This window comes from Oncorhynchus clarkii, chromosome 20, assembly GCF_045791955.1.
Source record: "Oncorhynchus clarkii lewisi isolate Uvic-CL-2024 chromosome 20, UVic_Ocla_1.0, whole genome shotgun sequence".
Lineage (NCBI taxonomy): Eukaryota > Metazoa > Chordata > Actinopteri > Salmoniformes > Salmonidae > Oncorhynchus > Oncorhynchus clarkii.
In genome coordinates, this window is record NC_092166.1 from 65,824,537 (window position 1) to 65,845,245 (window position 20,709).

Sequence of the window (20,709 nt, forward strand, 5' to 3'; positions counted from 1 at the left end):
TCTAAATGAGGGTGTTCTTGCATGGGTAATGTGATATGGCTGCATTGTAGTCTTAATGGTTCTGTTCCGTTTGTATTATTCTAAATACCTGACCCACCTGTGCTGCCTGAAAAGTCTACCAGTAAACCACACTGTACTGCGCGCACACACACACACAACATAGCTCTATCACTCTCACTCTTTCACTCAAACATGGTATAAAGTTTCAGTTTCCTTTTCCCCTGCTTATTTTTCTTTCTGTTTCCTTCATTCTGCACCTAACAGTGGATTTTGAAGGAATTTTAACTTCTAAACTAAATCCAGGTACTTGTATATGTACTATAAAAATGCATTTAAAAACTTTGCTGATATCATTTTTAGTGTTTTTTTTTAATGAAACGCAACACAAAGGCAATAAAATTAAGATAAATAACTTTTCTTTTTTGTTTGTTTTTTACACAGGGGAAATATTTTAGTCATGTTTCCAACAATGACTGAGACAAATGTTACCAAGTATATATGAACCCTACAAAGTCCATTGTTTCCAGTGGGCCTCCAAAACAGGTTGCACAAGGATGATGACACTTTACCCAATGTGATGTTTAGAACTGAATCCAGTGTTTCTTTAAGAAAATACAGCTTTCAAAAAATTGTTTCAAGACCTACAAAAAGTAACATAATATGGATGTTCACATTAGATTTCTTTTAAAGCTTTTGCTTCGCAGTGTAACAGCAACAATGTTTAAAAAGAGTCCATGTAAGTCGCAAACGAAAAGGCATTAATGTTGTCCTTGTAAAAACCTCAACACTGAAAACACAGTCATCCCAGGCTTGCATAACAGTCAGGAAAAAGACAATGGCAAAATACAAATATTAAAAACAGAAAGAGACATTTTTGGCAATGCAGGAACAAGATTAAGCACAATTTTGATTTGATCTTTTTTCTAAATATATATTACCCTCTTTTGATTGGCTCTGATTGTCCTTTACTTTCATGTGATGTCATATACGGTTGTCATGGAGCCTTCAAGTGCAACAGCCGGGCAATGTGCAGAAAGAAAACGTTGCTCCCATGGCAACATGGTGGTGAAGCGATGTTCTATGCCAACAGGTATGAGGGAACACAGGTATTTTACTTCAATATGATTGCAGGATCCCGGAATTTTGATTAGATTGAATATTTTCATATTTGTATATTTCTTCATATTGTATTCTAATGTGATCAAGCGTAAACATAGATGCGCTTTGGTTTTGTTTTTTTGAGGCCAGATAAATACCTACATAGATCTCCTACATAGATCTCTATAATATAGATATAGAACATCTAGAACTCTCCGGTCTAGATCTTTAAGGATCAGCAAATAGAAGAAACTCGGTTTCTGTCCAGTATTTCTATTTCTGTTAAACCCCCTCAGGAGAATAAGCACATAACAATAGACACAATAAAAACATATATGAAAAATATACAAAACAGACCAATGATGATGTCGACACAAAAAGCCTTTTCCACTTTTCTTATAAAAACATCCCCTTCCATCCCAAGTCATCAAATCCACCCTAATCCCAAAAATGGGACTTGAACCCTTCCCTTGTAGCATATTTACAGCTTTACCCCTCATGGACCCCATACCATCCCATCCCCACCACATACTCAGTGCAGGAAGAGAGGACTAAAACTTTCTCCTCCCTAAGCCAAAAGAACAACTCAAAGAAAAATATTTGAAAAATAACGCAACCTGAAGAGAAACAAAGAGGGATATATTTCTCTCTTCATGTATATTATATATGTATACTATGTACAGTTGAATCATAACGTCTTTATACATAATGCTGTACAACACACAGAGATAGACAAATAATTAAGCTGTACATCTATGCACCTGAATAGGAGGATATGAGAGGTATTGAAGTGTATGGCTTGACTGGAGAAATAATCATCCTTTTTGTCTTTTTTTTGTCTAGAGAAGAAGCTGTTAGTAAATCGATCTATATATTAATTAATATTTATAGATTTACGTTTAGTAGGTTTACTTTCTGAGTGTTAAAGACATTGAGGGTTTTCCATGGTGAGGTCTAGACTAGAGACCAATGCACGCACGCACAGACAAGCAAACACACACGCTAAAGCACTATTTACTCTGAGCTCTTCAAGTACCAAATGCATCCATTACAACCACTCAGCACACAAACGCACTCATACTCTCACTCTCACACACACACACTTCAGAACTACAGTGTTTTTGGTCCTGTTGGGATTTCTCAATCCTGCCGTTGTTCATTTATCATCAGACCAGTGTGGGCACCAGAAAGACCATTAAACCCTGAAGGGGGAGAGAACAGTCTCTGCTCTCGTCTCCTCTCCTTACGTTCTCTCTCTCTCTCCCAGTCTCTTTTGTGTATTCTATATAACCAGATCTATAGGCTGAGAAGTGAAAATAACATTCTCACTTACAGCAACAACCTGGTGAGAGTCTCTCTTTGTCAGACTGCCTAAGAGTCAGTCTATGACAGTCTTTGACTCTATGACAGACTGTAAAACAACTATTGGAGACAGAGTGTAGAGTGGGCACTGTTTGTCTTTGTTTTAGGTCAGTAGAGTACTGAAGTCCCTCTTCAGGTCAGATGACTCCCGTGCTGATAATAGAATCCACTGCGGTCCAGAGTGCTGTTATCCCTGTTGGGGTTTGGGATCGTCCACACCCAAATAAGACCAAGAACCAAGATCCAGAACCAGCAAGAACTAGAACCAGAACAAGGAAGATCCTCCTTTCTGGACTCTCTAGTTCTGGACAGAACCATGCTTCACTGACACCAGCGCCAGTAGCTCGGTCCAGCCCTATGAGATGAGGTAGCCATCTTGAAGGCTTTGTTTTGTTTACACTCCATAGTTGTTGCTAGGGGACGATGGCCACGCCTTCGGCGCTGACTAGCTGGCCTGTGGTTGGTTCGTAGGTTCCGGCCAGGTAGAACAGGTCCTGAGCTCCGCCCCCTGACTTGCGTCTGCGAATCAGGTGCTCGTACTCGGCACGGTTGACCACCTGACAGCGATGTGAGATGGTCTGGACGTCATTCTCATCCTCGTGGCTTGATTGGTACAAAGCATGCTGGGTAGAGGGGGGATAAATTGAAAATCAAAAGATAAATAAAGAGCCACTTCCTTAATCCCATGGAGAAATAGATTTAATTTGATTATTTGTTGATCATTTGATCAAAAAGTTGATCAAATTGTTGAATGATTATCCATCGTACCTTTCCGTCGTGGTGCCTCTTCCCCAGGCGTGTTTCCTCGGGATGGTAGAACCACTTGACCCTGACCACCATGCTGGAGGACCAGGACTCCCAGAGGCTCTCCACTCGCCCCACATAGGGCAGCTGGGGCCGACCGGGGGACAGGAATACAGCACAGTCCCCCACATGCACCGTCTCACCACCACGCACGATCGCCTTGTAGAACAACTTACGGGCCTTACCCTTCAGACCACGCCTCTGTAGGGAGAGAAAGAGGGGGGACGTTAGGAGGAAGTCCAGGTAAGAACATGGAACCAAACTTCTATGATGGCAAAATGGTTATGGCCAGAGCCTTTAAAGCAGTGGTACTAAAACCTTTTCAGCAAGAATCATGTTTTTTTTGCCAGAACTTCTGGGACCCCACCCCACCCCAAATCTAATGACAAAACCTTAAAATTGGTCAACTTTGATTTTCACATCAACAAATAACCTTCAATTCATTACATTTTCAGCTCTCCTATCAAAATTAAGAAAACCAAAAAATACAAATAAAAAATACAGAAAATACAATACAATTTTCAATAACGTTTGTCGCATAAAATTATATAAATCTGTACTCTTAATTTTGAGTTCCCCCTCAAAATGTAAATATTTTTAAATTTGGCGACACCACTGCAATTCCTCCCGACCCCGACTTTGAATAGCACTGCTTCAGAGTATTTAGAGGGCCCTGGTTTTTCTGTAGCTTATCTATAATGTAACCAGTTTCAAGAAGCTAGGCGTATGTCGCACATCACTACTTCACAGGAGAGGCATTTGAACGTTTTATAAATTCATTTTTATCAAAATGAGTTTTTGGGTAGAAATGCCTTCTGGAACATGTGAACTTTCATGTGCCTTAATAACAAACTTGCATGCAATCTGAAAATGTGAATACAATTGTTAAATTACGAGCTTAGTTGGTTAAGCGACAGAAAAAGGCAGGAACCTTCCCGCTAGCCATGATTGTCTGAGATAATGGATGGGCTGGACATGCTGAGAGATGAGTTTGGATTGGTCTGCCATGTAGCACGTATATAAAATGAGCTGCTCAGTATGTGTAAATAATCTCTGCTACCGCTGCTTTTTACGCAAGATATAACGTTAGCCATGGAGAGCTACAAAAGTGTTGCTACTGCTTTCAACAACTTTGCTGCCCAGAATTTAGCAGGAGCTATCAACAAAGATCAGTGGGAAAAAGTTGTGATGGAATACTTTCTGCACACGGTCAGTGTGAACCGGAGTGACTTGACACAACAACGGGCCCAACAAGCTGTAGCTACAAGCCAAATGGAACAGACACTCTGCCACGAAGCATTCATCCATGTATACGGGTACATGTTCAGATATCATAAGTTTCTCATTTTGTCAGAAAGTAGTTAACATTGCAAGTTAAAGCATACTGTTAGCTAGCTAGCGATCATTAGCTTGCTGGTATGATCTATATAGTAATATTATTTCATACCTCAGAAATCTAGTTATAGCCTAATGTTAGCTAGCTAGCTAACATTGAACCTAGTTGGTTAGCTGTAGCTACTTGCAACTTGCAGATTCATACTCCAGCATGTCATGCTTGGTGGCTAGCTAAAACAATCCGTTTGTACTGTAGCTATGGGTTGGGATTATAGTTAATTGTTTAGCTAGCAATCTACATGTATACATGTATAATAAAAAGACTCCACTTCGCAAAACAATGATTACATGACCCATCAAGTTAGCCAGGTGTGTCTGGGGGTGATTACGGTCATCTATTGTATTTCCTGAACATCTAGACATCCGCATAGCTAGAACCTAGTATAGGATTTCTTTCACATTACCCATCAATTGAGACAAGTGTCTGGGTAAGCATCATCTAATAATTATAAAATAATTTATAAAATAGTTTTATCTGAAAGTCAGATTAGGATACAGGCCAAGGACTAGACAAAGTGTATTTTTACATGGAGTTTTTCCCTACTGCTTAAACCACTTTTAGTCTTGAAATCAATGGTTGTTTACTACACTACCGCACTACCCTGTCTAGCACATGGCCTCACAAGGCTTAAGATGTGAACGATGCTGAATAGGTGTAGACAAAGAAGAGCTCTCCAGCTTTTTTTTCTTCTTTTACCCCTTTTTTCTCCCAAATTTCATGGTATCCAATTGTTTAGTAGCTACTATCTTGCTACAACTGCCATACAGGCTCTGGAGAGATGGAGGTTGAAAGTCATGCGTCCTCCAATACACAACCCAACCAAGCCGCACTGCTTCTTAACACAGCACCAACCCACCCGGAAGCCAACCACACCAATGAGGAAACAACCAACTGCACCCGGCCTGCCACAGGAGTCGCTGGTGCGCAATGAGACAAGGATTTCCCTACCAGCCAAACCCTCCCTAACCCAGACGACGCTAGGCCAATTGTGCATCACCCCACGGACCTCCCGGTCACGACAGAGCATGGGCGCGAACCCAGAGTCTCTGGTGGCACAGCTGGCGCTGCAGTACAGCACCCTTAACCACTGCGCCACCCGGGAGGCCATAAGAATTTGTGCTTAACTGACTTGCCTAGTTAAATAAAGGTTAAATTAAAAAAAGTAAAATGTAAAATGTTGCCATGTAATACAGAATCGAGGCAGTCGGTCACAAATGTAGTGATCTTACTCAAAAAGTCAATTTAATAAGACCTTGCTCAATAAATCTATGTCAGACTGTGTTAACCATCAAGCCTCCCACATACCAGCTTACAGGACAGATTATAATAGCCTCTACTTTGACTCTGTGTGTTTCACCTGCGTGGGGTTTCCAGACCACTTCCACAGCTGGCGACCTGGCAGGAGGGCGGACATATTGGGATGGGGGTCCGGTGACAACATCCTCTGCCTCTTGGCTGCTGGGTGGTCCTTGGGAGGTTTGGGCTGGGAGGCTGGGGTGTTGGGGGTCGAAGTGTGTGTGTTGGGAATCGCAATGTGTGTATTGGAGCCGGAACCATCTCTCCTCTTGGTTTGGTTTTTGGCTGCGCTACTGCTACTATTAGTCCTTCCCTTTGATGTGTACTCTTTCCTGTCCTCTCCTCTGTCACTTCCTCTCACCTTTGAACCTCCGGTGATGGTCATGGCTGCCTTGGCAACATAGGCGTGTGGTTGGGCAGAGGCTGAGGAGGCGGCGTTAGGTTTGGGGTTAGTGGAGGGGTCAGGGGTTAAGCGGTTAGAGGTCAAGCTCTGCCTGTGTTTGTGTTTCTGCTGCTGGAGCAGCGCTCTGTGGAGAAGGAGGGATGAAGACCCTTCTTCATCTGAGGAGTAGGAGGAGTCATTGTCGGAAGAACAGAGGGAGGAGGAAGAGAGGGAGCCGGAGGAGGAGGAAGAGGAGGAGGACGAGGAGCAGACGGAGAGACGGGAGAGGAAACGTCCCGCACCTGCTGCTGCTGCTCTCCTCCGAGCTACATCTCCATCATCATCATCATCATCCTCATCCAGCTCAGAGTAAGAGCTGGGGCAGTCGCTGGGGCAGTCCAGAGCTCCAAACTCACCCCCCAGACCCCCTAAACCAGATGAGGGGAGCCCTTTTCTGAGGGCTGGAGCCCCCTTCAGGAGCAGCTCAGACCTGGACACTCCACTCTCTCCTCCTCCTTTCTTCCTGTCCTTCACTACCAGAGCAGGGTGGATGTACCTCAAGGGTGCACCCGCCACCCCTGCAGAGGGACCCTTGTGCCCCCTGCCACCCCCCAGACGCAGCAGAGCTTTCCCATTCTTGGTTTTGGGCGACGTCACACCCTCGTGATCCAGCTTCACCAGGAACTGTTTTCTGTCTCCGTCGCTCGACTTCCTGTTGGAGGGTGCTGTTGTCATGGTGACAGAGTCCCTCAGCCCCAGAGGCATAACCGTGGTTACAGGCCGTTGGGTTCCGGTACCGAAGGCTCCAGCGTAACCGTTGGCGATGCTACTGAAGGAGTCGATCTCGAATGGGGAACGGAAGATGCCCTTGAGGGGAGCAGGAGGGGCAAAGGGGTGTGTGGCGGGGCGGTGGAACACCCCCAAGTCTCGCTGGTGACCCCCTCGGTGTGTTTTACGAGACGTCCCGTTGAACAGGAAGAAGTCCACTGGAAGTCTCTTTGCTGGCCAGCTTAACGAGGAAGTGTTGCCACTGGTTACACTCTCTGATGTTGTTGAGGAACTATTGGCCCCTGGCTTGACCTTTTTGGGTCGTCCTACTGGAAGAAGAAACAGAATAAAGAGAAAGGGTGAGAGTGAGAAAGAAAGGTAGACAGCGAGAGAGAGACTTATAAACAAGATCGATCAACCTAACCTTCCTTTAAAGCAGGTAAGTCAATGAGAACAAATTCTTCGTAGCCATAAATAACAGCCCTTACTGTAGAGCTGGAGGCAACTTGTCACATTTAGTCTGTGTTGAGTTATGAGAATGCTGTTTGACTGGAGGGCATTCAGACCAGTGACAGTTGGAACAGTGATGACGTTAGACATGAGGGGGGTTCCATTGAGAAGGAAGAAGTGTTGAGATAAAATCATATTATATATGTGTATTATACATGAGTAATGCTGGTCTGAATAGTAAGTTGGCCAGGCGAGCCTATGAAGCAGTTTGTCTTGGGGCTACAGTGACTGATTGGGGCTGGGATGGTGAGTGATGAGATGACTGATGACTGGTTGTCTATGCTATCTATCTCACTGGTGCTGTAAGCCACAATTTCAAACAAATGGGAGGAACTGGCACCATCTACACGGAAGAAAAATATAAACGCAACACACAACAACTGAAAAGATTTTACTGAGTTACAGTTCATATAAGAAAATGAGTCATTTGAAATTAATTAGGCCCTAATCTTTGGATTTCACATGATTGGAAATACAGATCTGCTGGTCACAGATCCTTAAGAAAAAACGTAAGGGCGTGGATTAGAAAACCAGTCAGTAGCTGGTGTGCGAAGTTGCTGGATATTGGTGGGAACTGGAATTTGCTGTCGTACAAGTCGATCCAGAGCATCCCAAACATGCTCAATGGGTGACATGTCTGGTGAGTATGCAGGCCATGGAAGAACTGGGACATTTTCAGCTTCCAGTCCGTAGCTTATGCCTGCCCATACATACCGTAACCCCTCCAACACCATGGGGCACTCTGTTCACAACGTTGACATTCGTAAACTGCTCGCCCACACAACGCCATGCATGCATGCTGTCTGTCATCTGCTCGGTACAGTTGAAACCGTGATTCATCGGTGAAGAGCACACCTCTCTAGCGTGCCAGTGGCCATCAAAGGTGAGCATTTGTCCACTGAAGTTGGTTATGACGCCAAACTGCAGTCAGGTCAAGACCCTGGTGAGGACACAGATGAGCTTCCCTGAGACAGTTTCTGACAGTCTGTGTAGAAATGAATTTGTTGTGAAAATTCATAGTTTCATCAGCTGTCCAGCTGTCCAAGAAGCCGGATGTGGAGGTCCTGGGCTGGCGTGGTTACACATGGTCTGCGATTGTAAGGCCCTTTGAACATACTGCCAAACTCTCTAACAACGACTTTGGAAGCAGCTTATGATAGAGAAATGAACATTCAATTATCTGGCAACAGCTCTGGTGGACATTCCTGCATCCAACATGCCAATTGCACACTCCCTTAAAACTTGAGACATCTGTTGCATAGTGTTGTATGACAAAACTGCACATTTTAGAGTTGCCTGTGATTGTCCCCAGCACAAGGTGCACCTGTGTAATGATCATGCTGTTGAATCAGCTTCTTGATATGCCACACCTGTCAAGTGGATGGATTATCTTGGCAAAGGAGAAATGCTCACTAGCAGGGATGTAGATACATTTGTGAACAAAATTTGAGAGGAATAAGCTTTTTGTGCATATGGAAAATTTCTGGGATGTTTTGTTTCAGCTCATGAAACATGGGACTAACACTACATGTAGCGTTTCTGTTTTTGTTCAGTGTAATACCATGGAATTATGCTCTGAGCCATTACCTGGTCTCCGCTCCTGGCTCCTCCCTCCTGTCTCCCCATTGGTTGGTCTCTCTGTGGGCTTGTCTGTACTGTCCTGGGTGGAGCTTCTGCGACCACGACGACCAGGTGAGAGCAGGGCTGGAGATGGCTCCGCACCTGAGAGAGAGAGAGAGAGAGAGAGAGAGAGAGAGAGAGAGAGAGAGTGACAGGGAGAGTTTATTTGTTAGCCATTCTTTCTTTTTTTTTTCTTCTTATGATTTAATTAAATGCATCGACCGAAGATTACACAATACAACAGCAGTAGTGTTGTACCTGAATACATGATTATATGTACTATTACTTTTACTACTGAAATTAACTGTATTTCATTATCCTTGCATTGTACTGTATTTACTGAAATGCTGTCCCACTATACTGCTTTGGCAATATTTACAAATTGTACTTCATGCCAATAAAGCAATCTTTATTAGACGGGAGGGAGGTAGGACAAAAAAGACTTAAGGAGTGAAGCTGGATTGAATGTTGACAGACTCTAGTTTTCTCCAGACCATGTATTTACCCTCCAGGAATGTGTATATATATGAATATATGAGAGAGAGAGAGAGAGAGAGAGAGAGAGAGAGAGAGAGAGAGAGAGAGAGAGGGAGACAAGTGTACTCACAGTGTATCTGATAACCTGGGGGTAGCAGGCGTATGTTGGGCAGAGAGATTCTTCCTCTGTCTCCGTCATCAAACTCCACCATCACACTGCCCTCCTTCTCCTCCTCTCCCAGACCCCCTCTGTGGACGTATCCAGGGTAGAGGCAGCGGGAGCGTTCGCTCCAGTAGGCACAAACACGCATCCCGGCAGTCAAGATGGCTTCCGTCTGTGGCCGCACATCCAACACCGCTTCCTCTAATAGCTGTTCTAGAGAGTAGATCCTTGGTCTGTTCCCCCTCTCCCCCTCAATCACTACACGGAATCTAGGAGAGAGAGAGAGAGTGAGACGGAGAGAGAGAAAGAGAGAGAGACAGAGAGACAGAGATTGTATTAAATGTATTACAAGCCAGTCAGCCAGTCCTTTACATCAACATGTCTATCGGTGATTGAGCAGGCCATATCAGTAGGTATCAGTAGGTGTCAGTGCCTTACATGTCAGGCAGGTCCAGAGTGTGTAGTCGAGCAGCATACAGCAGCTCATCCTCCTTAGATATCAACACCTTCAGACCATCCACCAGCATCTCCCTGCTCAGCACACAGTTAAGCACTGCTGCAGAGAGAGAGGGAGGCAGAATAGAGAGCGAGAAAGAACGAGAGAGACAAAAATATGAACATTTAGACTGGTTTGTGACCCTGTGGTGTGTGTGTGTGTGTGTGTGTGTGTGTGTGTGTGTGTGTGTGTGTGTGTGTGTGTGTGTGTGTGTGTGTGTGTGTGTGTGTGTGTGTGTGTGTGTGTGTGTGTGTGTGTGTGTGTCTGTTCTCACCTGGTGCTCTGCGTGTGTGAGATATATGCTCCATGTCTTCCTCCTCCCCCTCGGAGAAGCTACTCTCCTCGTCCAATCGGAATCCTTCATCAGCCGCAAAGCTCTCCAGCAGCCGGCTCACTGCACGCCCTTTAGCCTGCGACAGGAAATTACATCATTAGACTATATACATCTTTAAACTCCTAAACCAGTGGTCGCCCTCCCATGTTCCTGGATAGCTACAGAGTGTGCAGGCTTTTGTTCCATCGCAGCACTATTTCACCTTTATTTAACCTGGTAGGCCAGTTGAGAACAACTTCTCATTTACAACTGCGACCTGGCCAATATAAAGCAAAGCAGTGCGACAAAAACAACAACACAGAGTTACACATAAACAAACGTATAAACAAACGTACAGTCAATAACACAATAGAATAATGTACAGTGTGTGCAAATGTAGTAAGGTTAGGGAGGTAAGGCAATAAATAGGCCATAGAGTAATTACAATTTGAGCAATTAACACAGAAGTGATAGATGATGATGATGTGCAAGTAGAGATACTGGGGTGCAAAAGAGCAAGAGGAAAAGTTAAAATGCTTATTAAAATGATCGATTATCGTAAATTCATTGCTCATCGAATTAATTTGGTATTTTAGTACAGGCCTAGAACAAAAGCATGCACACCCTGTAACCTCTGCCATTTACTGCTGTCAGAACTACCCCTGTCCACCAAACACACACAAACACCTCTTCACCGACACACGCCCGCCCAAAACACACACACACACACACACACACACACACACACACACACACACACACACACACACACACCAGCCCCTGTACTATTCCGGTTTAAGCTGGTTTCCTAATGATGACTGATGATGGAGCTGTAAAATCAGCCTGTTCAACAGGTTTCTGCCTGTATCTGGGCTTTCCAAAGAAAGGACCATATATTACTGCTTGAAAGAGGTGTGTGTGTGTGTGTGTGTGTGTGTGTGTGTGTGTGTGTGTGTGTGTGTGTGTGTGTGTGTGTGGGGTGTTTTCCACATGAAGGGACAATATATTACAGTGACAGAGGTTTCATCACCAGAGGGTATGGAATATTACTCACCTCTCTGGGTTGGTGTGTGTGGAAATTGTGTGTATGCGCACATGAACGGGTGTATGTATTTAGTTCGCGTGCGCGCATGTGTGTGAGTTTAGTAAGTATGTGTGTGTAGATTGGGGTTTTTGTTCTGTGCTGTTTGCTTAGAGTCATGTGTTTGTCACATTCCCTCCGTATGACTGTGATAAGATCAGTCAGAGGCAACCACCTCAGTCAGGGCTGTTCTCACCAAAACACACACAAACGACATCACACTTATTCAGCAGTCATATATCTCACCAGCTGACAGATTCACGGTTGTTTAAAACTGATCAGCTCATGCAGTTTGGTAATAATAAGATAAGTCATGCAGTAGCTTCTGACTTAAAAAGCACATTTATATGACCTTTTCAGTTACATTGTGTACATTTTCCCCATTCCTCCATGCCCACTCATCCTCTCTCTTCTACTCTACCTGTTGTTCCTGCTCAGGACTCTATCTCTCCACCAACTGCCATTTCCTGTTTCACACTGCCTCTTTTTGTTTGCCCCTATCCCTCCTTCTCTCATGACCCCCCTACCCCCCCTCCCCCTCCACCCATGTTGACCCCCATCCCCACCTGTTTCTTCTTGCTCTTCCTGCCCCTGGTGGTGTCCTCTCTCTGGGTCTCAGTCTCCAGCCAGCAGCCTCTCCTCTGGAACAACCAAACAGGTCAGGACAGATTAGCATTATAGACAATGATCATAATCACCATGTAGCTAGAGAGAAACCGTAACACGTGCATTTTAACAGTCTCAAGTAGTTGAGGGAGATTTTAACAGAGGAAGCAGTTTTTGATTAACCTAGAGACCCACAGTCCCTCCCCCCAGGTCCTCTCATTCCCCCTCCTCACCTGTCCCAGAATGCTTTGGGGTCCTGAGCTCTTCATCTCGGCCTCCGCCAGAGGTCCCTGGACCCCCCTGCTGTCCTCGAGGCTGTTGCCCACTGATGAGGCCCTCCAGCTAGGTACAGGTTCTCTCCTAGCCCCCTGTGGCTCCTGGAGCTCTGGGCGTCTCCGGTCTGCAGTAGCAGGACGTGGCGTGCAGGGGGCTCCTCTTATCCTCAGCTCCGCACTGGGCATGCTTGCATCATCACCTTGCCTCTCCTTCTTGCTCCTGGCTTTCTGATTGGCTTGAAGCTTAGCGGCTGGGCCAATCGCAGCAGTGTTCATTGGCGTGTCTTTGGAGGATGGTGGCGTCGTCTTGACGTCATTGGTTCCTCTGTCGCTGTCATAGCTCCCCTCATCTTCCTCCTCTGTGGAAGTAAGGGATCAATAAAATTGATTAGAAACTGTCTGGAGATCAGTTGTGACACAACCATCTCAAGCTCGGGCTCTAGTGAAAGACAGTGTAGAGAAGCTACACTGGGGTCCAAAATTATTGACACCCTTGATGAAGATGAGCAAAAATGACGGTATAAAATAAATAAATAAAATACTGAGATATATTGTGTGTTCCATTTTTGGGGGGTGAATGATTGTATTTTCTACTAATACAATTGCTCAGAGAAAGAGATTTTGTTCAACAAGTAATAAATGTTTCTCTCAAAAAGGAAGGGGTAAAAATGATTGACCTCACCTTCCAAGGATAACGGCACTGAGCCTTTTTCTAGAAGGTTTTATGAGTTGGAGAACACATTGGGAGGGATCTTTGACCAGTCCTCCATACAGAATCCTTTAAGAACCTTGATGTCATTTGTCTGCGCGTATGGACTGCCCTCTTCAATTCAAACCATTGTAAAATGTTGATTTTGTGATCAATGAAACATCTCTTTGTGGATTTTGTTGTGTGCTCGGGGTTATTGTCCTGCTGGAAGATCCACTTGCGGCCAAGTTTCAGCCTCCTGGCGGCAAACAGGTTTATGACTAAAATATCCTGGTACTGTAAAGTTCATGATGCCGGTGACCTTTACAAGGGCCACAGGACCAGTTGAAGCAAAATAGCCCCATAACATCAAAGCTCCACCAGCATATTTTACTGTATGTATGGGGTTATTTTCTTTTCATGCTTTCTCACCTGGACACCCAAACCCACCACTGGTGTCCATGACCAAATACCTCTATTTTCATGTCACCCAACAAATGTAAACGCCTGGAGTTTGCTAAACAGCATTGGCACTTGGATTGGAACTAGTGCTTTGGTCAGATGATATGAAACTAGAGCTCTTTGGCCACGCACATCAGTGTGGGTTTGGAGTCAAAATGAGAATGCACGAGCAGAAAAGAACCCCCTAGGTATTGAACGATCGAAAGGTATTGAAAACAGTGGTGCCAATAAACAAACAAAAAGTATCACTTGTTAAACAAAGTCTCTTTCTCTGAGCAATTATATTAGTATAAAATAATATAACTTCCCAATTTTTTTACCACATAATATATCGCGGTATTTGGACTATTTATTTTATACAGTCATTTTTGCGGTCAAGGAAACCCCATGGTTTCTCTCTTTCTCATGCACAGACAAGCATAAGCACACACACACGTACTGTACACGCAAATAATCACGCACGCACCCATGCAAACACGCAATCACACATGCACATACACACACACAGATCAGATCTTTATTGGCAGCTGTGGGTGGCTGACTGGGGGTCGTGTCGGGTGTCGACACGTTGCTGACACACTTGTCACTTACTCAGTGTTCTCGTCAACACTCTCTCCCACAAACACACATCGCAAACACTTCGCTGCCTGCGAGGGGACAGGCAGATAGTGGCAAAAACACACACACACACACACAGGACCTAATCAACTGACAGACATTGGGACACTTCACTTTATTTCTATGAAATGTTCATTTGAGATTATTGAGGAAAGGGGGACATTGTGTCTGGTTGGATTGAGGGGGTGCAGGGGGGGGGGGGGGGGGGGGGGGGGTGTGACATTCTAAAAGAGGCGATAGCGAGGTTCACGTTACAGCGCGGGTTTGGGGGCCGCATGCCAGTGGGCAACCGTTAACGGTTTTAATGGTGTGACAGACGAGCCGGGAAGTGAGAGGAGGCCACCGTGACATCTCACTCACTGACACACACTCTCACACGCACTCACACATTCACACACACTCACACACACAGCTGGGAGACATGTCATTGAGAAGTAACTCACCCTGGCCGGAGGTCTCGCTATTGCTCTTCCCTTCGTTCACTTCCTGGTTCACAGAGTCCTCGCCCGCTCTGCGGAGGACTCTGGTCGATGGTCCGCCCTGTTTGACCTTTGGCTGACCTCTCCTCCTCCTCCTCACCCCCTGATTGGGCGCCCAGTCCTGCTGTGCACTGGATGTATTGGCTGCTGGGTGGACATGGAGACATGGGTGTGTTAGTGTCAGGGAGTGTATGAGGTACAAGGTCTACATGTGTGTGTGTGCCTGTGTGTATATACATGTGTGCATGTGTGGAGTGCATGTGTGTGTTTTACCTTTGTCACTCTCTCTGCAGTTTGCGTGGGCTCCAGGTCTGGGGTCCACTCTGTGGCGGTGCATGCCCCCTGATGGGGCACCTCTCTGGGCCACAGCCTTCTGCTTCAGCTGGGTCACCCTCCGTGCTAGTCTGGAGCTCAGGCTGGGACGACCTCTCCTCCTCTTGAGGAAGCCATGATTGGTCATCCTCTTCCTCCGCTTCTCTCCATCCCCTTCTGCTTCCTCATCCTCCGCCCTAAAACAAATGAAGAAGAGAGAGAGAAGGATTTTATAAAAGGGGGAAAGATGGAGAGGTGCAAACAGAAAGGCTAAAGAAGATCAAAGAAAAGGTAACAGGTCATGTCTCTCTGCTCTCCCTCTCCTCTCTCTCTCTGTCTCTCTCTCTCTCTCTCTCTCTCTCTCTCTCTCTCTGTCTCTTTCTCTCTCTCTCTCTCTCTCTCTCTCTCTCTATCTGTCTCTTTCTCTCTCTCTCTCTCTCTCTCTCTCTCTCTATATATCTGTCTCTTTCTTTCTCTCTCTCTCTCTCTCTCTCTCTCTCTCTCTCTCTCTCTCTCTCTCTCTCTCTCTCTCTCTCTCTCTCTCTCTCTCTCTCTCTCTCTCTCTCTCTCTCTCTCTCTCTCTCTCTCTCTCTCTCTATCTCTCTCTCTCTCTCTATCTCTCTCTCTCTCTCTCTCTCTCTCTCTCTCTCTCTCTCTCTCTATCTGTCTCTTTCTCTCTCCCTCTCTCTCTCTCTCTCCCTTTTTTCCCTTCTCTCGGGCCTTTGATGAGTACAGAGAGGGGGGGGGGGGGTTATTTTCCCGTACGGAGGCTGTTTGGAAGAGAAAGCATTCTGTCGGTAAACTCTGAAATATCCAAGAGGAGTGTGAATATGAGACCCTGCTGAATCACACCAAGAAAGTGGGAGATATAGCTGGCGAGACAGTTACTGAAGAAAAAAAGAGCGAGAGAGAGAGGCGGATGGGGAGAGTTGGAGGGAGCAAAAGAGAGAGAGCTAACAAAAGAGAGCACACAGAGCGAGAGTATGAGAAAGCGAGAGAGAGAGAGAGAGAGAGAGAGGGAGAGGGAGAGGCGAGGCAGTCTCAGGGGAGTCTGTCCATTGACCTGCGCTCCAGGGCTGGATCGATAAACACTAACCTCTATTGAACACCACTCTTCTCTCTACCCCTTTTCTCTCTCTCTTCATCTCCTCTCTCTCTTTCTCCCCAGTCTCTCTCTTTCTCTTTCTGTCTCCGTTTCTCTCTCTTTATCTCTCAAAGTGCACACACACACACACACACACACACACACACACACACACACACACACACACACACACACACACACACACACACACACACACACACACACACACACACACACTGCTGTGAGCAGCTGGTGTCTGAGGCAGGTGAATCCTATATTCCCACAGAGTGCTCAGCATCTCCCATCAAGAAAAAGAGAGGGAGGGAGGAGGGAGGTAGAATTGGGGAAGGAGCGGAGTAAAGGGAGAAGGGAGGGAGAGGAGAGGAAAAGAGAGGGAGATTTTAGAGGATAAAGTAGGGAATGAGTGGAGGAAAGGATGAGCAGGAAAAAGAGGAGGGGAAGATAGGATTTGTAATGTGAAACCTGAGAGAAATACGAGGTGGTCTAGTTGGTCATTTCAGACAAATACAAAACTTTTCTGCTGAAGTTAAGATCTACAGAGAAGCCATCCACTGGGCACAGATGTCGATTTAATGCCTATTCCAAGTTAGTTCAACGTAATTTCATTATAATTACTTGGAAACAATGTTGATTCAACCAGTGTGTTCCCAGTGGGCAGCTTCCTGAAAACTCCTAAACTGCCCCTAACAAACTCCCACGTCCCCCATACCCATCCCCCACATCAACCCTCCATGGCCCAGCCTTAACCTGTCTGTCACCATCACCCCTTACCACTCCTTTCAACCTTTGACCTTTTGACCTCCAGTCAGCCCTAAGCCCCAGCGTTAGGCCTCTGTCAGTGTGCAACGGCAGTCAGTTGACTGAGTCACGTAAATCCACAGAGAATAGTGATTGGAGAAAAAGTACAGTTACATATCGGGATATTCTTTTTGACGATATATCGCATCGTATCGTTTTGACAATATTGCAATATTATTTTTGTGCTGGTTGGCTCTACCTGCACCAAAATTCCAGTATTTTTCCTTCATAGCTTGTTCTCCATCTTCTTTTTAAATATAGCTTGCCAGCTTGTAGTTCTAAAAATCAGAAATGAGTTACATCTTGTTTGTTCAGCTTTTCCTATGGGAAAATGAATGAGAAAAGAATAGAGTTTTGGGATAAACACCGAAAATACGGTCTGAGGTTAACACAGGCTTATGAGATCTTATACATTTGTTCTATGAGATATTATCAGTCAGTTAACTTGACCTTTATGAAATAGGAAGTCTTTATGTGCTTGTTTTGATCACGTAAATTCTTCAAAATGTGACGTAGCTGATGAAGATTATCTCATAGAATAAAACAAGATCTGCTAAGCCTGTGTTTACCACAGACCTTATTTTCGGCGTTTATCCAAAAACCCTACAAAAACGCCATTCATTTTTCCATAGGCTTTGTCCAACGAACCATGGCGGAGTTAGTGCCTACAAAAAGACGCCATTACTATTGCTCTCTATAGGGAGACAATTTGTTTTCAGCACTTTTATTTCCATGACTGACCAAAACTAGTTTTCTCATGGCTCTCTCTCATCCCTCTGCAGCAGACATATAGTGAGCAATATGTTTGGAACATCAAATCGCAATAAAATCACACATAGAATCACAATGCATATCGTAATAGCACCAAAGTATCGAGATAATATCATAACGCGAGGTCCCAGTCCTAACAGAGTATTAAATTACAATAACAACACCCTTCCCCCCTTTCCTCTCTCCAACACCTCTGTCAACAAGTACTGCCACCAACAGACCAGTCGAGACATTTCTACCTCTTGCAGGGAATAAACTATTGATACCACGCTCATTAATTAAGACGAAAAATACATCCTGTCACATACCAGCCAGCTCCAGTAATTAAACAAATATGTCTGTGTGTGTGTGTCGTCTATGCATTTATCTGTGCAGTATGTAAAATCATGCAATGTGTGTGTGTGTTTTTGTGTGTGTGTGTGTGTGTGTGTGTGTGTGTGTGTGTGTGTGTGTGTGTGTGTGTGTGTGTGTGTGTGTGTGTGTGTGTGTTTTGTCATTTTTCATTAGTTCGTTGTAATCAGTGTGGTAACCGTGATAAACCTTGAGTTTGTTTAATCAGTTTATCAGAGCGAGGGGAACACGCACTATCAGAGGTGGAGCACAGCCAGAAAACACATTCATCAATATGATGACTTAACACTGGAATTTAACACTGTGTGTGTGTGTGTGTGTGTGTGTGTGTGTGTGTGTGTGTGTGTGTGTGTGTGTGTGTGTGTGTGTGTGTGTGTGTGTGTGTGTGAGAGAGAGCATGTGTAGGGCATTAGGGGGTTTGCTTTGTAATCCTGTGTGTGTGTGTGTGCATGCCTTTGTGAATGCCTGCCTGCGCGCTCAAGTGTATGTGTTAGAAGAAGAGGTTGGTGAGTCATTCATCACTGTGATAAGTTTACATGGGGACTTTGTCCAGCCATATTAATATGTGTTGAGGGTGAGAGGGAGTCAGGACATAATCAATGGTGGTGATAAATATGATTAAATGTGATTAATGATGATTAATGAGTCTCTCCTCTGAGCTGATTAATCTATTAACCCCTCTCATTTAGAAACCACACCGGGTTTACTACCAGGTTCACACACACTCTCTCTCTCACACACACACACACACACACACACACATGCTCAGTACATGTGTGTGTGTGTGTGTGCGTGTGTGCATGCATGCGTGTGTGTGTGTGTGTTTGTGTGTGCGAGCGAGAGAGAGAGAGAGATAGCAGTTCCTCCACTCAGCAGTAGCAGTTCCTCTCATAAAGATTCTCAACAAGGTTCATCTCAGGGTACAAAACTTTATTGAAAGCCATATAAGTACAGTAAATATACACTATATATGCAAAGGTTTGTGGACACCCCTTCAAATTAGTGGATTCGGCTATTCCAGCCACACCCGTTGCTGACAGGCATATAAAATCGAGCACACAGCCATGCAATCTCCAGAGACAAACATCGGCAGTATAATGGTCTTACTGATGAGCTCAGTGACTTTCAATGTGGCACCATCATAGGATGACACCTTTCCAAGTCAGGTCATCAAATTTATGTCCTGCTAGAACTGCCTCTGTCAACTGTACATGCTGTTATTGTGAAGTGGAAAAGTATAGGAGCAACAACGGCTCAGCCGCGAAGTGGTAGGCCACACAAACTCACAGAACGGGACGGCCGAATGCTGAAACGTGTAGCACACAAAAATCATCTGTCCTCGGTTGCAACACTCACTACTAAGTTTCAAACTGCCTCTTGAAGCAACGTCAGCACAATAACTGTTCGTCTGGAGCTTCATGAAATGGGTTTTCATGACCGACCAACCATACACAAGCCTAAGATCAACATGCGCAATGCCAAGTGTCGGCTGGAGTGGTGTAAAGCTCACCGCCATTGGACTCTGGAGCAGTGGAGACACGTTATCTGGAGTGATGAATCAAACTTCACCATCTGGCAGTCTGATGGATGAATCTGGGTTTGGCGGATGCCAGGAGAACGCTACCTTCCCGAATGGATAGTGCCAACTTAAACGTTTGGTGGAGGAGGAGTAATGGTCTGGGGCTGTTTATCTTGGTTCCAGTGAAGGGAAAGCTTAATGCTACAGCATACAATGACATTCTAGACGATTTTGTGCTTGCAACTTTGTGGCAACAGTTTGGCGTAGGCCCTTTCCTGTTTCAGCATGACAATGCTCCAGTGCACAAAGCGAGGTCCATACAGAAATGGTTTGTCGAGAAAGGTGTGGACGAACTTGACTGGCCTGCACAGAGCCCTAACTTCAACCCCATAGAACACCTTTGGGATGAATTGGAACGCCGACTGCGAGCAAGGCCTAATCGCCCAACATCAGTGCCCGACCTCACTAATGCTCGTGGCTGAATGGAAGCACGTTACTGCAGCAATATTCTAATGTCTAGTGGAAAGCCTTCCCAGAAGAGTGGAGGCTGTTATAGCAGCAAAAGGGAGACCAACTGAATATTAATGCCTATGATTTTAGAAGAGGATGTGTCCACATACTTTTGGTCATGTAGTGTATCTGGATAGAAGAACCCCTGCGGAGACACTCACCTGAGTCTCTTGGGGCCATCTGAGGCGCTGGGACCCGGGGTAGACTTGCGTTTCCGGGGGCGACCAGGTCGTCTACGAACAGGGCTGTGAGAGGTCTCTGCTTTCTGGTGGTCATGTTTTCTCTGCAGCTTGGCTAACTCTCTCTGTTTCTCTTTGTAACGTCTCTGGATCTCCGCTAGCTGCACTCGCATCGCTAGCTCCGCCTCATCCATCGTCTCCATGGCAGCCTTCACTGGACACACCTGCAATACAAACAGACATTAAATATACAGTAGACTGTAAATGGAC

The 20,709-nt window shown here is 45.2% G+C and overlaps 1 protein-coding gene across 4 annotated transcripts in view; it reads right to left on the bottom strand.

The window, feature by feature from the left end:
- Positions 1–350: 350 nt before the first annotated feature.
- The window catches only part of LOC139376757 (BAH and coiled-coil domain-containing protein 1-like), a 70,813-nt gene continuing 50,454 nt past the window's right edge, over positions 351–20,709 (bottom strand). For 3 of the 4 annotated variants that reach the window (XM_071119658.1, XM_071119656.1, XM_071119655.1), the window contains exons 12-23: positions 20,422–20,663; positions 15,168–15,403; positions 14,859–15,041; positions 12,606–13,006; positions 12,333–12,407; positions 10,647–10,782; positions 10,315–10,432; positions 9,844–10,145; positions 9,204–9,338; positions 6,018–7,435; positions 3,229–3,465; positions 351–3,083 (exon numbers count right to left, since the gene is read on the bottom strand). In XM_071119658.1, the coding sequence (XP_070975759.1) occupies positions 2,874–3,083; positions 3,229–3,465; positions 6,018–7,435; positions 9,204–9,338; positions 9,844–10,145; positions 10,315–10,432; positions 10,647–10,782; positions 12,333–12,407; positions 12,606–13,006; positions 14,859–15,041; positions 15,168–15,403; positions 20,422–20,663 (3,693 nt within the window). In that variant the 3' untranslated portion in view covers positions 351–2,873. The remainder of the gene's footprint in view (positions 3,084–3,228; positions 3,466–6,017; positions 7,436–9,203; positions 9,339–9,843; positions 10,146–10,314; positions 10,433–10,646; positions 10,783–12,332; positions 12,408–12,605; positions 13,007–14,858; positions 15,042–15,167; positions 15,404–20,421; positions 20,664–20,709) is intronic. The other variant, XM_071119657.1, reaches the window with a different exon arrangement.